This window comes from Cryptotermes secundus, unplaced genomic scaffold (genome assembly GCF_002891405.2).
Source record: "Cryptotermes secundus unplaced genomic scaffold, Csec_1.0 scaffold181, whole genome shotgun sequence".
Taxonomy (NCBI): Eukaryota; Metazoa; Arthropoda; class Insecta; order Blattodea; family Kalotermitidae; genus Cryptotermes; species Cryptotermes secundus.
In genome coordinates, this window is record NW_019723906.1 from 3,430,083 (window position 1) to 3,446,159 (window position 16,077).

Consider the following 16,077-nt stretch of genomic DNA (forward strand, 5'->3'; position numbering starts at 1 on the left):
ATCCTTTCCCTCAAGAGAATCCTACTAGCCACACCAGTTCTTCGTCATGTCATTGACGTCAATAGCCTGTCCTCAACCTACCGGTTTTTCTTGACTACCGCACTTCCTAGTGCTATTGACCTCAAGTTTCCTGTACTCACTGGCCGTTCCCCCTCTCCCTTAGTCACACACCATATATGGCCTTAATCGCTCTCCACTGCTCCCATTGGTCCGTTCTCCCTAACCACCCCCCCTGCCTACTTCGTATATAAGCAGCACCTTCCACATCCTATCACCACAGCTACTGCTCTCCGCAGCTATTCAACTGCTCTGAAGATGGAGGCGCTACGTTCCTCCGAAACGTCGGCCAAAACGAAGAATACACGGTGCCTAAACCCAGAAGACAACTTTCTACATAGTATGCTGTTGACGGTTTTTAAGAAAAATTGTTCTAATTTAGAACATAAAAAAAGGTGCCTCCATCTATTTGTTGTGGGGGGGCTTGCGCGACTCTGTGACCTGGAGAGCTATGCTGGTGGTAGTTTAACTACCTGTAGGGTCACCCATGCCGGAAGTGTCAAAGGGTAGAGTCCAGACTAAGAGAGATGCCCTGGTCCTCCAGGTTTGGGGTTGGGCATGAGGCTAACAACCTCATCCTGTAAAAACAATTTTGTTCAGAAACCTAACAACCAGCCTCGGGTCATCATGCCCGGGTCCATTCCTATGGCAGCACGCATTGGTTGTGGAGACTGGTTGTAAAGGAGGCCAAGGCTCATCCAGGGCTGTAGCGCCGAGGTAGGTAGGTAGGTAGGTACATTATATAAATTAGACGACATATTTCGGCAATGTGATGATCTGAGTAAATCGTTATAATGTATTGTAATTTTATATGGCCCGTATGGGCTCTACTTTCGAAAATCCACACACACTGGCCACAAGACCACAAGTAACCAATATGCCAGATTTGAGGCTTTCACGGCGGTGACTATGAAGAAAGCAGTCTTCTGGGATTTGGCACCGTGTATATGTGGTGTTAACCGACGTTTCGGAGGAACGTATCGCCCCCATCTTCAGGGTTGAAGAAGTATAAGTAAATCTGCAAGCGACAACACCGTGAGACACGGTCAAGCAGACTCGCCTCACGGTGTTGTCGCTTGCAGATTTACTTATACTTCTTCAACCCTGAAGATGGGGGCGATACGTTCCTCCGAAACGTCGGTTAACACCACATATACACGGTGCCAAATCCCAGAAGACTGCTTTCTTCAACCAATATGCCATTCACGAAATAAACTTCGCTGAAAAAAAAACGCTTAAAAGAGGAACACCGCGGAAAAACAATATATCATTTTACACAATTTTAAATTATTTTAAATTAATTTTGCATATTACATTATTTTAACAGGTACCGATTTGATTTAAATAATAATAATATTTTCGGACTTGCAGCTCCCATGGGCTATATAGTGCTATATTACAGTATAACAATCTAATCCAGTAAATTGCTGCTGGTACTCGCCAGCACAGTGATCCTTGGTTCCTAGTCCCACGGGACTCATGGCCACATTTTACTGTCTGACGGCTCTGGGAACCTTCAGACCTCTCTTCTTCCCAATATAACAATTTACGTAAATCATCATACAGGCCTGGCGAAGGCCCTGCGTGACAGAAACACGTCACTGAACTTGCATGAAGGCATGGGCTAAACGGCGATTTGACCAATTATTTTTGGAGCTCCGTTGAAGAATATATATATATCAAGCGATCAACCAATATATCATGATTATGATCCCTACATAACCCTGAAAGTAGTATGACTAAATTACCTAAAGCCCTGCGTGAGTAGATTGAACCGCATTCCAGGCGGTTAAGCATTAAAGAGAGCGTCCTGAAGGATTCAGTCGACAGACAGCACCGAGGCTAATCCATGCGCGGGACCGTGTTTTAGAGTCCATACGATGCTCTCGTAATAAATCTGTTGTTGCATCTGATATATGATTCAAATTGTAAGTTATCAGTGTGCTGGTATATTTGACATGGTATTTCAGATAAATTAAGCAACAGTGCATACTCGTATGTTAGGGAAAAGTTAGGGAGTTCATATATCCTCTTGTTTTCCGAACTCCTGGCTAGTGGTCAGTCTGCATCCGGAAGGTTCTGGTAACAGCCGTCTCGAAACAGACCTCTGTGGTTTTCCTTTGTCTTCAAGCAAATGTTTACATGGTTTCAAATTTCCAAGCTGATACTACGTGCTTCTCACACAGACCTATTTCTTCGCATAGTGGGGGATGGAGTCCAGCTCGGTCCATTCAGCACGGCGGCCACTGATTGACCTGTTGTACTGCCCCGGGTGATTATGACGATGGAGAATTTGGTGGAATGAAGATTGGCAGGGGAACCGAAGTACTCGGAGAACACCTACCCCAGCGCCACTTTGTCCACCACAAATCCCACTTGATCACACCCGGGATCGAACCCGGGCTGCCGCGGTGGGAAACCAGCGACTAACCGCTTGAGATATGGCGCGGCCTTTTCACACAGACTTACATTTTTAAATTTAATAAAATTAATGTTGTATTTTAGCGTCCTGTTGCACTGATTCGCGTCCATGATGTGTATGTATTGACCATCTTCTAGTGCACATAATCTCGTGTCACTTCACTACATGTTTCGGCATCACTGTGCCATCCTCAGGTGTGTTATTTACGTTAAACTATTGCACTGCTCACCATCATGTGTCGTTTATAAAATGATTTAAAATGTATATTCGTCATGTACTTTAATAAAATTAAAGTTCCTTGCTACAAAGTAAACCAGATTATCTTGCCATATTACACAATTCACCATTAGTTCAGTAAGTAAAGTTAGTAATATTTTCGTGGGCCCTATCTCAAGCCACAGTTTCTAATTATTTTAACGTCTTCATATTAATGCTTATGTTATCAGAAAGATGAAGGAGCAGAGCATGTGAGCTTCTTAACATAAAAATGATTTTTCACTTAATTTTCTGCGGTTCTTACCTTCCTCTCTCTCCTTCTTTCATCCTCCCGAAAGCTGAGAAAGTAGTTCTGTAAGAACTTATTGAAATTAGAAGAAAACTAGGTTTTAGATATATTGGAAAAATCTGCTAAATTAATGAAGGATTTGTATGATATTCTATCGCTAAAGGAAGACAAACGTTTGAATGTCTCTATGTCCTTTATTATTGAGCTTTATAATCTATAAACTAAAATATATTTTAAGTATAAAATACAAAATTTACAACAGTTCAAGAAAAATATTAGGCCATCAAAACAATTACATATTCAGAGGAAAACCTGCAATTAATAAAGCTAGAAACTTAAGTCATAGTACATTTGGACAAATCGATAAATATAGTGACTAGTAAAAAATGCAAAATCACTTTCAGTTTATAGTGACCACAGAATACTTGGATGCTGATCCGTGATACCATCTATACGTACAAAACAGGAGAACTGGTTCACATTCTTACGTAAGGTGTACTTCCGTATATTGGTATACTCTATTCAAACTAAGCAGAGGACTTCTGAGAAGATGGAGCTAAGCAGAATACTTGGAATTGATAACGAGGAAGAATAAGGCGTCGGAGAAAAATTGTACACCTAGGAGCTTCATAATTTGTAACAAACATCTTTATAAGGAATTTCTCAGCATTTAAAAAGAATATATCAGTACATGTAGAGACTGCAGTTACAGTTAGTGAACTTATATGCCTGACTGCTGCCTAGAAATCAATATGCTTACCGAAGGTGTTGAAATTAGCTAAATGGATCAAAATTATTCTTGATTTTACTCGGTCGTAAAGCAAATGCCGAGCTGCTACCCAAATTCTACGTTGCGCTTCTTATAGCGTAAGAGTCCTTCCTATGTTAGGATCAGAATTTAGCTCAATACAGGTTTCCCAATATTAATATTGTAGTACGTAGACCCGTTGCTAAGCTGAGAGTCTGTAAACAGCTGCCGTTGCTAGGTAATGCCCGCAACATACACGGACCCAACAATAGAATAGCTGTTTTCTGTGTGATCGTGCAGAAGTGTTGTAATCAGGACAAAATTTTGAGCTAAGTTCAGTTGCTGGATATTTGCGAGCCAGCGAGGACGTGAGCACGGAAGATGAAGAATGTCCATTGGTAGGATCCGTTACCAGACAACGACTACTGGAGACTGTAACAGACTGCGAACACCAGTGTGTTTGTGTAACAGTGAACTCTAAAGTGTGGTCACGAGTTGTGCGTTAAAGTGGTCAAGAAATATAATCATCAGTCCAAACCCTCTATAGTTACTCCTTCACTTGACAATATCAATATTCCGATTTAAGAAGTGAAAATCCTAACAAATTCCTTTTCCTCTGCACATAACCTAAAATAGTATTCTTCCTTCGCTTTACATTTTTCACTCCCCAAAGATTTACATTATATCCACCTTATCTTGCCGGTTTCTTGCTCGGCTTATTTGTCAAACCTGAAGAAGGAGGCGAAATGTTCCTTCGAAACGTCGGTTGTCTTTCAACGGACTGTACTGTATTATATCAGAGAAGACAACTCTTCATAACCACTGCCATGGGAACCTCAAATCTTAGTAAAGGAAAAATTCACTTAGGAGAACTAGACATAGACGGAAATTAATATTAAACTTTTAGGATATGAGGATATTGACTGGTTTCATCTGGCACAAGACAGGGAACAGAAGTGGGTTCTTGTGAACATCGTAAGGAATTTCGCCTTCCGCATAAAGAGGAGATATTCTTGACCACCTCCTTCCAACTGTTTAGTTTCTCAAGAAAATTCTACTTCATGGAATTTGTATATGAGCGAAATTTCGTGCCACTTCCCAGCGTGTGTCTGTCATGTTTCTGAATAATAAATTACATGAACAGAGCTGAGTTAGCTTGTACATTTCAACAAAATGGAACGAGTTCTTGATAATCGAGGCTGGCACCCGTAACAGAGGAATAATTGAAAGGAAAAGTACAGTCCGGTAACCCTTCACTGATTCTGCAGATACTTTGGGATTACTGGCCTCACGTATCGCGTATGGTGACGGACAGACTGTTTCACGAGTTCAGTAACTTCGTCCGATATTACTTCAAAGCAAGGGAGTTACAGCTACGTTTCTCCCACCGCACTAGTTCGCATAAACTAAGGAAACCTTTTTCAGGTAACGATTCTTACTTCCCACATATGTGTCAGTTTTACCAACTCTCCAACTTACGTACATGAATTGTAACTACACAGTTGATGGAATCATGCATTAAATGATATATTTTTTATGATGTTGGTGTCAGTGCTAAGACTGATGGAAATATGGGAAGAACAAAAAAAAGAAACCTCCGTTGTTTTAGTCCGCAAGCGAACTCTACCGATCGTGCGACCGCCGCTTGTCGGCGATGTTAGTGCCAACTTCAGCCAATAGACGGTGTCGCGTGGTCAACGCAAAGAATCCCCACGGTTTTCTAGACCGGGGCCGCTATTTCCTTGAAATAGCTCCTCACTTATCCTCAAGAGGATACCACAGAAGCGGTCTGAATGTGGGAAAATGGAAGGTTTAATATGTAGTCATGAATACGGATACTTGTATGTAATCTAATGCATGGTTGTAAATACTAGTATATTGTGTACTCATATATCTTTTAAGGTAAATTAAATCTGGAGGTCTTATAAATGATAAATTTCCTGACGTTTTTTATCTTCTGGAATGTAACACCATGTATTCCGGCGAAAATAAAGCGACGTTTCAGAGGAATATACTGCATTAATTACAAGGACAAATAATAAACCAAGCAAAGCCTCAGCGTGAATCAGGTAGCACGAAGAGCAAGCTATGCTTTGAACATTTTTATTTTAATATTATCCAAGTAATATATATTTACTACCTAATATTAATTAAATTCTCGTATAGAATTGTTTCCATAAAATAAAGAATTTAATTAATTTTAAACAAATTAGATAAAAATAAATTGCTTATGGGTGATTCATTTGTTGTTCTATTGCTGCCGTTTCATAAATTATTTTTTCTAGAAATTATAAATGAAGCGTATGGATATTGTTGCTGTTTATATATTCAGTTTTGTTTTAATTGAAAATGGAGAAAATGTGAAAGTCTTTAAATTTTGAAATGTCAAAATTACACTGCCCAGTTTAGCATAAACGTAATACATCTACGTGCATAGTACTCGTATTTACAGATGGAAACATTTCTTTGGAAAAGTTAGGATCTGTTGCTGGGCGTCGACAGCGAAATAAGCAAATATACAACAGCCATTACTAAGTAACGGCTTCGCAAACAAGCGTCTTTCCACTGCAACATTTGGATGCAGCAGCAGAGGAACAGTGTTTTCTGTGTGGTCCGTGCCGAAATCTTCTAAGCAGGACACTTAGTTGAGTGGTGTTAGTACAGAGAGTTGGTTGGTGTGTGACTGAGTTAGACAGCGAACTGCTGAGGTTAAGTCGTTGTGAGGTGTTTCTATTAGAAGCTCGTAGCTGAGGTCGCGAATATTTCGGGAAACAAGAGAAGGGGAAAGTCCGCCGTTGGAAGCCGATGCCGGGCAGCGGTCAGTGAAGACGTGAATGTGGACACTAGTGTATGTGTGTGTGATAGTGAATTGTAAAGTGTAGTCACGCATTGTATCAAAGAGATCAATAAATCCTATCATCAGTCCAAAACCCGTCTATAGTCTTACTCATAAAAACGTGACAGTATGTTAAAGTAGGTGGTACATATAGTAACCACTGGGTTTTAAAGGGCTGTTTATCTCGAAAAGTTAAAGGCTTATGGAGTCAGCATGGTGAACATAAAATGTAATTTTCATTTTTCTCTGCGGTGTTTATTCTAAAAAAAAAAAAACGAAATTTCTCTTATAAATATTTGGCGAGATGCATGTGCAAAAGTATGTCCACGTACAGTTTCCTTAAATTCGTCAGATCTCAATGAAAAGTAAAATAACTCCCCAGTGCCTCGTAGAATTCTCTATTATCAAATTTCATCAAAATCTGTGTAGCGGTTCTCGAGTTGTTCAACGAGAATTGACGAGCAGACTGAGAAAATTCTACAGGGGCTTTGCAGGAGCGATTAAAAATGCTACGTCATGAAGGGCTTTGAACTGGAATCTGCTTTACATGAGAACACTTTTTGTTGAGCTACAAAATAGAATTACCATGAAATAACGTGCAAAAAAAAAGTTCAAGCGCATAATTTGATGCACGTGGAAACAAGCCATTTTCTTCTCGCCCGTTTTCCTTAACAGAAATTTATGTTTCACGCACGTAGCTTTCATGGAAAAGCTTTGTAAGATAATTTTTACAAAGCCACTGGGTTATGTTACTGGGAACAGATGTATCTTAGTCCCTTAAGTACTGAATTTCTTATAAATAATATATAAAATTTCTGTTTGTAATTCATAAAAAATACATCACGTCTCCTCTACAAAGAACAACGGGTTAATGTTATATAGGGAGATGAAAGATGTTTATTGAGAGAACGATGCAAAACACAAAAATACAATATGTGGGCAGAATAATGCAGTATTTTAGTACTTCTAATCATGTAGTACATTAGTAACCACTAGGCTTTCAAGGGCTAACATGATGAGTTTCTCATAACGGCGACTGAACAGGTAAACAAGTCTAAACTACATTTCGGAAGTTGACTCTAGTTATACCTTCACGAATTTCGTTATCTCTATACTGGCAGACGTATTATTGATTTTGTATTTTGTTGCTATCATATTGTCATCACATCCAGTAGGTTCCCGGCCCTATCCTAACAGACGCCAATAACATCAAAATACCAAGGAGTTCTGGGAAGAACTAATCACTTACTTTCCTTCGATACGACATTGTCCGCATAGAAAACGAAGCGTCAAGTAATTCTTCTATCGTTACCGCGGGAACGTCTGTACTGAGCCGTTGCGTAGCAATGTTATGGGGGATACACAGACGCACAGACTCATGTGACGGACTTATGACTTACGCCGTTATGATGGGCTCAGGTGCTATAATAAGAATATGACAATAGCGTAAGCGTACATTTAGTTTTTCAAAACGAGGAAAATAGGCTAAAAATGTAAAGAAATCTGTCAGCATATTGACTGTAGAAGAACCAAGTCCCGAAACGTCTCGTACATCAAATAAAACTTACAGAATGTCCGACGCAATATCTGTTGAAAGTATGTCATTGTTACACACGTAAGAGGGCCCCAAGGACATACGTAGGGGAAGGGTTCAGGCAGACTCGGTTCGCGTGTGGCTGCAACGGCTGGCGTCAAGACAAAAGACGAATTTCACGTATACGAATGCGGTTTGTGTAATGGATAGAGATGGGGGGTCCAAACGAATGGCACTTAACTCACGGAACACTTCTGCCCACCCAGATCCCAACAGGGAACGTCTAAACTTCGTCGTGCCTGGCATTGAAGAGTTAAATAAAAAATATACATTCCTCTTAAGACGCGTCCACATTACTCGTGCTCGTGCTCGTGTGACTCGCTATGCTCGCGAGTAATGTGGACGCGCCTTTACACTTGAAGACATATCTTATGGGGTGTAAGGCCGTGTAGTAAGTTGATAATCAAGACCTGCTTGCTACATGCTTCACGCTAGTCCCTTGTTTGGTTTAGTCTTCGACCCTGAAGATTTAGGCGGCATGTTCTTCGGAAATATCGGTTGACTTTCAACGGATTTTACGCTGTTAAGGGGCCCATACACGTACAAGTCTTGCTCGCGAGTCCGACTCGGCTCGGGTTCCAGTGAGCCAAATTCGTCCGTGTACAGGTTGCAAAGTTGGGAGTCAGCTCATGCGTTTGTGGTGAAATTAATCCGAACCCGACTCCCGAATCAAGCTTGCCGAGCCGGACTCGCGAGTCAGACTCGTACCTGTATGGGCCCAGTAACAGCGTAGAATCCGTTGAAAGTGAACCTTTAGAATTTAGTAATTTTCACAACCACTGCTGTTAGAACCTCACATATTTTTTACATTTGTTAAAAGTATTCTAAGCATGAGTTTATAAATGGATTAATATTCTCTACTTTAATTCGGGAGAAGAAGGTAAGAACCTTCTCAAAGAAGATGAGTTTTTTTTTCAGAGAATCCAGTAGTTTATCAAATATCAAGAATTTTCCCACCTTTTGTGGAAAAATTAAGTTCATTACCATGCCCGAAATATCACTCAGACAGTTCCCATTCTGAGCCAGATGAATCCAGTCGACATTCGCACATTTTGTTGCTTTACTATCTATTTTAAGTATTTTGCTTTAATTCTGCAACCGTCACAGTTTATCCTTCTTTTCACAGAATAATTTGAGTGCTATCTACAGACTCTGGCTTATCTAACTATAATTTGAAATAATTCAGGTTCCGTAAGGGTAAGGTTTTGGCATTCTCTATAATTTTCAGTATGTAAGAATGATTACATGTTATTTTGAATTAAAAGAGTTCAATATATCAGGTCAGAACAGATAATCATAGGCTGAATTGGAGGAATGACTGGCGGCTTCACTTGCTCATCATTCCAAAAGAAGAAACAGCGTCAAAATTGCAGAGAAATACAATGGGTCCGCCACTGTTTTCCTTCATGAGTAAAGAAGCTGTGAACTTCAACGAAAAACATTCGCATTAGTCAAACTCTGTCCTTGAGGAAGAGCTCTAGACATGTTGCAGCATGTGTGGGCAAGCGAGTCAGCATCCGGTTATATTTATTTTCAAAGAACTTAACCGCGACAGCTCCAGTCCAAAAGATAGGTGAGACAGACAACAACATCAGGATTAAGAAAAAACACGATCAATTTTTTGCCATGGAAACAAGGTTCTTTCATTACAAAGAAACAAATAAAAATATTATTCTAACATTATAACCACATTTTGAAGTAGATTGCATTTCCAGTAGAATTTTCTTAATTTCCCCCCCCCCCCCAAAAATANNAAAAAATATTAGTTGCCATGAAGATAAATTTCGTAATAAATGCAAACATGTACAGTATTTTATATAATAAGAATATGTGAGGTTCTCGTGGCAGTGTTTATAAAGATTGATCTCCTCTAGGCTGTTGCATTTTTTACCTATTACCAATAATTTTAATTACTGACAATTTAATATTTCACCCTCTTATTCAAATTGTTGGAATTTATAAATTTATTGGCCAGACTATACAGCGTCATATCAAAGAAGTTTGTTTTCTCCTTAATAGTTTCCCAGTAATATATTTTTAAAATGTTAAAATTTAATTACTCACGGATCTTACATACAAACTTTCAAACCTTTAAAATACTGTCATGTGTATGGGGTACGCATGACGAAAATAGCGGGTTCTAGTTCGGATGCTTGGATTTATTAGCACTTCGGTTACAGTCTGCCTTAATTACAATTAATAGAGCGCTATCGTTAATTTACACACTGTCCAATCCACCGTTGCACACGCACTAGGATTCCCATTCTTCACTAGTCGTCTCATGGCAACGGATCTCAACACAGAAATTACCACTTCAAATTACTGTGAAGTTTTCTTCACATTTCTTGTTCAATCAGCATGGAACCTAGGAACTCAACTCTCCTGGACTCAAGTCAAAGTCAAAGTCAAATTCAAAGTCACATTGCGACTGACGGCCAGTCAGTCAGTAAGTCTTGGTGTCGAGCACCCTCCTGGGGCCCATGACAAGATATTTATTACTGTTTGACAGGTACGGTCTTGTTTTTTGTGGGCGCCCTCTCTGACGAGAGGACGGGTCTGTCTTTTGTATATGCTGCTGGTCCTTGCCAGTGCAGTCTTTCTCGGGTCCGAGTCCCTTGGTACTTGAGATGACATATTACTGTCTCAAATTTGAGGAGTCTCCTTTCGTCGCCTCCTACGCCTCTCAGGGTCACGGTGGAGGTATTCGACCCCGCCGCCACACGAGTGTCTCCTGGACTCCTCAACAGGTTTTCTTTATATAGGGTCCTCACGGACAACACAGAAAACGCAATTCTATTGTTGCGCAGGGCAAACTGCGCAGAAAACAAGTCATTTGATAGCTAAGTACTGTTGGAGTGTGACGCCATTGCGCCTACGCGGAAGTGTGTTTACCGAGCTGTTGCCTAGAAGCGGGTTGCGTAACCCCGTTGTTCCATTGTTGCCTGCGTGTATTACTTAGAAACGGCTGTTTCTGTGGCTCAACAGTTCTTGCATGGGGCAAATACGTCACAGTACTTTCGTGCAAATTACAAGTTTGCAGTTCTCATAGGTTTGAGTCTGATTATTTTATTCATGAGCTTACATATGAATCTGATCACGACAATATTCGATATTTAGTACAAATTATGAAGTCCATTTTCATTTTGCAGTTTTATTCTTCCTCCTTTTATTTTCTCTGTCCTAAATTCAAATATTCTTCTGAGTTACCTGTTCTGAAACACCTTCAATATATGATTTTCCCTCAGGATGAGATAAAAGTTTTCATGCCCTTAGAGGTAAAAGAAATTAAAGCTATCCCTGTAACAGATCGTGGAGGCCCGTAGGGTTGTGAGACATCGAGGCTCCCACATTTTCTAAACAGTTGGCTCGCAGGTGGCGGTGAGATTGTCAGCCTTACCCGCCGGCCGCCCTTTACCCCCAGGAAGATTTCTGATGCTCATTTCTGTTAGAGGCTGAGTCGACCTTGGAGCCATAGTGCGGCTGGCAGGATTAGGTCAATGAAAAATCCAATGATTTTATGGAGAATCGAACCCAGGACTTCCGGCTTGTAGCATAGTGCCTCAATCAACTACGCTGCCACGTGGATTCTGACTGAACTAAATGTAATGTAGTAAGAAATTTTTAGAGATATCAAGTTACATGATAAGTTATAATTTTTATATAATTAGTCTAGCATAAACACTTAGCGGCGAATCTTTATGTTTATGACAAAAATAAAATAAAACAGCAGAAGAGTACAAGAGTTGTAGATTCTCTTGTTAAGTGGCAGTTTGAATTCAGTTTCTTAACAGTTTTACGTTACATTTTACTTGATTTCTCCCTTTTGCAATAAATATTATAGCAGCAGAACGACTGAAAGAGATCTGTAGTTGGAGCCAAAGTTAAGGTCAGTTAATATGTGCGTTTGTAATTCACATATAATTCCATTCTTTAAATCTCTCAGTGTAGCATACGTAAACAAAAATATGAACGTTCTTTTCACTTTCATACATTCCTAACATTCCTTCACTTATCAGTGGTTTGTACTTCTTAATGGAGTCGCACGTTACATTCCAGCTTTCTCTTCATTTCCCTGGATCTCTGGCGGAAGTTCCAAATGCACAACTGTTTCTTTCACCGTTGTCACCCCCGTACTCCCCTCTGCCGTGTCCTGCCGTGTGGTGGGGATGAGGAGCAACGTAGTTCGATTAGGGGAGACAGCACACAAACGGACATGGGACGCAAAACTGTTCAGTTCTGCCTGATCCGCATTTGTGGCTGCGAGAAGATCCTGGCAAGCATAATGTGAGGGAACATAACCTAATCTGCCTAGAAGTTCCTCCATTACCCTTTGAACAGATGTTCGGACCTCGGAGTTCCTGTAGCCATATACCCACGGATTTACTGCGCTGCTTGCGAAGATTGGAAGAGCGAGATAAATGGACGTCCATTCACTCAGGATCCGTGTCCCACGAAATATGTCCAGTAGCATGCACATCTGTGGAAAAGGAATAAGAACATTTCATTTCACTATGAACTAGATCAGGGACTGTAAGTTACTGTATATAACTTCCTTCCCAGGTACCTAAAAGGTCATTAGATATGGGGAGAACAAGATTTCTGTTCGCAGCGGAAGCAAAAGATTCCTTCTGACCAAATGGCAGAATTTTTAGAGCGCCCGGGAAGGAAAAATATAAATAGGAACTAAGAAAGATGTAAATTAGAACTACAGAAGGCATATAATATTCTTGTACATTTAGTTCTGGGTTAATTGGTGCACACTTTGTATTTAGGCCTTCAATGGCCTACTGTAGATGCCCTGAATGATGCATGAAAGAAATTGAGTACTTGGTGAATAGTAATTAGCAGAAAACCCGAAAAGCCCAGAAAAAACTTGACCCACCGGAAAGGCTGGTCTAGAAACAAATGCGCTAGTCTTGTATTCAGGAGATACTCAGTTCGAATCTAGGCCGAGACATAAGATATCCTCATTGAGGTTTCTCGCGTATTTCCTTAGTCCCTCCAAGTGAAGTCTGGGATAGTATCTCGATTAGGCCGCGGCAGCTTCCTTTATTTCCTTCATCAATGTCTATACAGCCCTTTTTGGGCCTTGGCCTCTTCTTAACTTTCGAAATCCTATTTACACAGACAGTAGGACTCCTTGGACGAGTGATCATCCCGTCTCAAGGCAGTTACCTAGATATAGGAGAACACAAACACACAGAATAAACGCACACACAGACATCCATGCGTTGAGTGGGATTCGAACCCACGATCCTAGCGTTCGAGCAGAAGATATTTCATGCCTCAGAACGCGCGGCCACTGTGATCGGCTAGCTTCTTTCTAAGTCATTTTAATTCGTCATTCATATGTCATCCCATCACCCGAATCCATATATTTTCAATAATAAAACAGCCTCATTAAGTAACCCAAGAAAACTACCTGTCCTATTGCCACTTCGTCCGCCACAAATCCCAGATAAATTAAGCTGACATTGAACCCAAGAGCCGCTGTGAGAATCCTGCTACTAACCACCTGAACGTTGACACAGCCTGAATATATGTAGTTGGAAGTGGTAGAATTTATCTGACAAGCAAAATTATCCTAACAAACTGCACTAATAACACGCCTAAATACAACTATATACAACTATCAATGCTTATAAAAATAAAATTATATTACACAACATATTATTTACACATTACAGACAATGCGCAAGCCTCAAAGAGAATGCTGCCCGAATAAATCCGAAACGAGAAAAACTCAGGCAAATATCTTTTAAATAAACGGGCGACGACCATAATGAAATACATTAAGATATTATTTAATTCTAATTCAGGTCAGTTTATTTGAATTATGAAATATCGCATTCACGCGAGATACGTAACTTTGACATAGAGTGGAAAAATTTTAGCAAAATAGATAACATTTGATATGACCACCTCTGTGGTCTTGTGGTAAGAGTTCCTGGCTAAGATCCAGAGCTCCGTGTTCGTTTCCCTGTGCTACCAGTTCTTCTGAGAAGTAATGGGTCTGGAACGGTTTTCACTCAGCTTCATGGGGATAATTGAAGAGCTATTTCAGGAAAATAGCAGGTCCGTTCTAGAAAACCGAAATTAACGGCCGTGGGAATTCGTTGCGCTGACCACGCGACACCCTCTATTCGCTGAAATTGGCACTAACTTGGCCACAAGCGGCTGTCGCTCGGTCGGTATAGGTCGCTTACGGACTGAAACCACGGAATTTGTTCTGTTTGAAAATATTTGATGATTGTCGTATAGGGCCGAAACATATAGTGAGGAAGAAGGGTGACTAGATAACAAGTTGCATTTAAGACGGAGATGTATGTGTACAAAAACAAAAAGAGTTATTATGTTCTAATACCTTTTATCATTTTTATTGATATTATGGGAAAGAGAATTTATACATCAGGTAAACTATATATAATAAAATTTTTGATATTCCTATTTGCTTCATTCCGGAATTACAAGGTAAACGTGAAGGACGTAAAAAATAAATATAATTACTCGTATTTGTTCAAACACTTGGGACTCTGCAAAATTTAACAAATTTTAGGTTACGAAATTCGTGTTAATTCCTAAGTCTACTAGAGGAAACCAATATAGACCTACATCTTCGTCAACATAAAAAATGACGTCCAAGATATATTGCTGTATGCCATATTATTATTATTATTATTAGTTACAAAATAAAGTACAGAGTGCTCACGATGGCAGCATGTTGTCAGATCTATAGTAGATTACAGAGAATTAGATTAAATTGTGCCTATTGTATAAAGTATCTATAAATTTAGACTGCAGCAGATTCAGCAGCACTCAGAAGAAATGGCTTGAATGTGCAAGAGACAAGCTGAGTGTTATGAGGTCAGTAACACTTCTGTGTGTATAATACTTTTAAATTGAGGACTAGAAATATGTAGCACTAAGATTATCAAAAAACTTCAGCAAGTGGTAATCGCTCACCTAGTCAAAATCAGCTCTTTATTTTATTTATAAGAACCTATTTGCCTGTAACCATTTTCTCTTTCTTGTCCTGAAAATCGAACAATTCAATTCACCAAAAGATGCGGGGGTTTCGATTTTTGTAAAATTTTTCCGGTACGCATCAACTTTGTAGAAACATGCCTACCGGCGATTTACGGTTGAGACGCTACCTCTTCCTTATGCAAACTGGAGACAAATGTTTTTCCTCTCGCTCCAACTTTGGAGCATAGGACTGATTTCTCAGTTTAGTTGAACATTTTTACAGATGATAGGACTCCTTAGACGGGCGATCAGCTCGTCGCAAGGCCTCTACCTAAACACAGAACAACACAAACACAGAATAAACGCATACACACACCAAACATCCATGCTTTGTGTGGGATTCGAACCCATGATCCCGGCCTCCGAGCAAGCGAAGACAGTACATGCCTTAGACCGCTTGGCTACCGTGACCGGCGGAGGTATATTTCATCATTCAAAAGGGAGTTCCATTGGACATTAGCCCGAACCAAATACGATTTATCCTCCCGTCTATAACTATCTTCAAATTGCCTTCCGTTCTTGAACTTTTCCTAACTACAGTTTGCATGGGGATCTCAGATGTCCGACTGACTTTACACCTCGTCTTCCTTGATTTGATTATTATTATTATTATTATTATTATTATTATTATTATTATTATTAGTAGTAGTAGTAGTAGTAGTAGTAGTTGGTTGAGGGAAGGTCGCAGGTTCAAGTCCCGATGAGGTCATTGGATTCTTTTCAATTGACATAATCCTTCCAGCTGCACTATGGCCCTAGGGTTCACTCAGCCTCTAACAGAAATGAGTACCAGGAATTAATCAAATATTTTCCTGGGGAGTGCGCCTATGCTACCAACGCGGTGGGTAAAGATCTCGACATATTTGCAATCGGAACAGTTTCTGTCAAT

General features: G+C 40.0%; 2 protein-coding genes across 2 annotated transcripts in view; one reads left to right on the forward strand and one right to left on the reverse strand.

The window, feature by feature from the left end:
* The window catches only part of LOC111861939, a 268,942-nt gene that overhangs the window by 55,498 nt on the left and 197,367 nt on the right, over positions 1–16,077 (forward strand). The window lies entirely within an intron of this gene.
* The window catches only part of LOC111861972 (adenosine receptor A2b), a 159,166-nt gene continuing 154,954 nt past the window's right edge, over positions 11,866–16,077 (reverse strand). Inside the window, exon 3 of the mRNA XM_033750515.1 lies at positions 11,866–12,639. Within this exon, the coding sequence (XP_033606406.1) occupies positions 12,208–12,639 (432 nt within the window). The 3' untranslated portion in view covers positions 11,866–12,207. The remainder of the gene's footprint in view (positions 12,640–16,077) is intronic.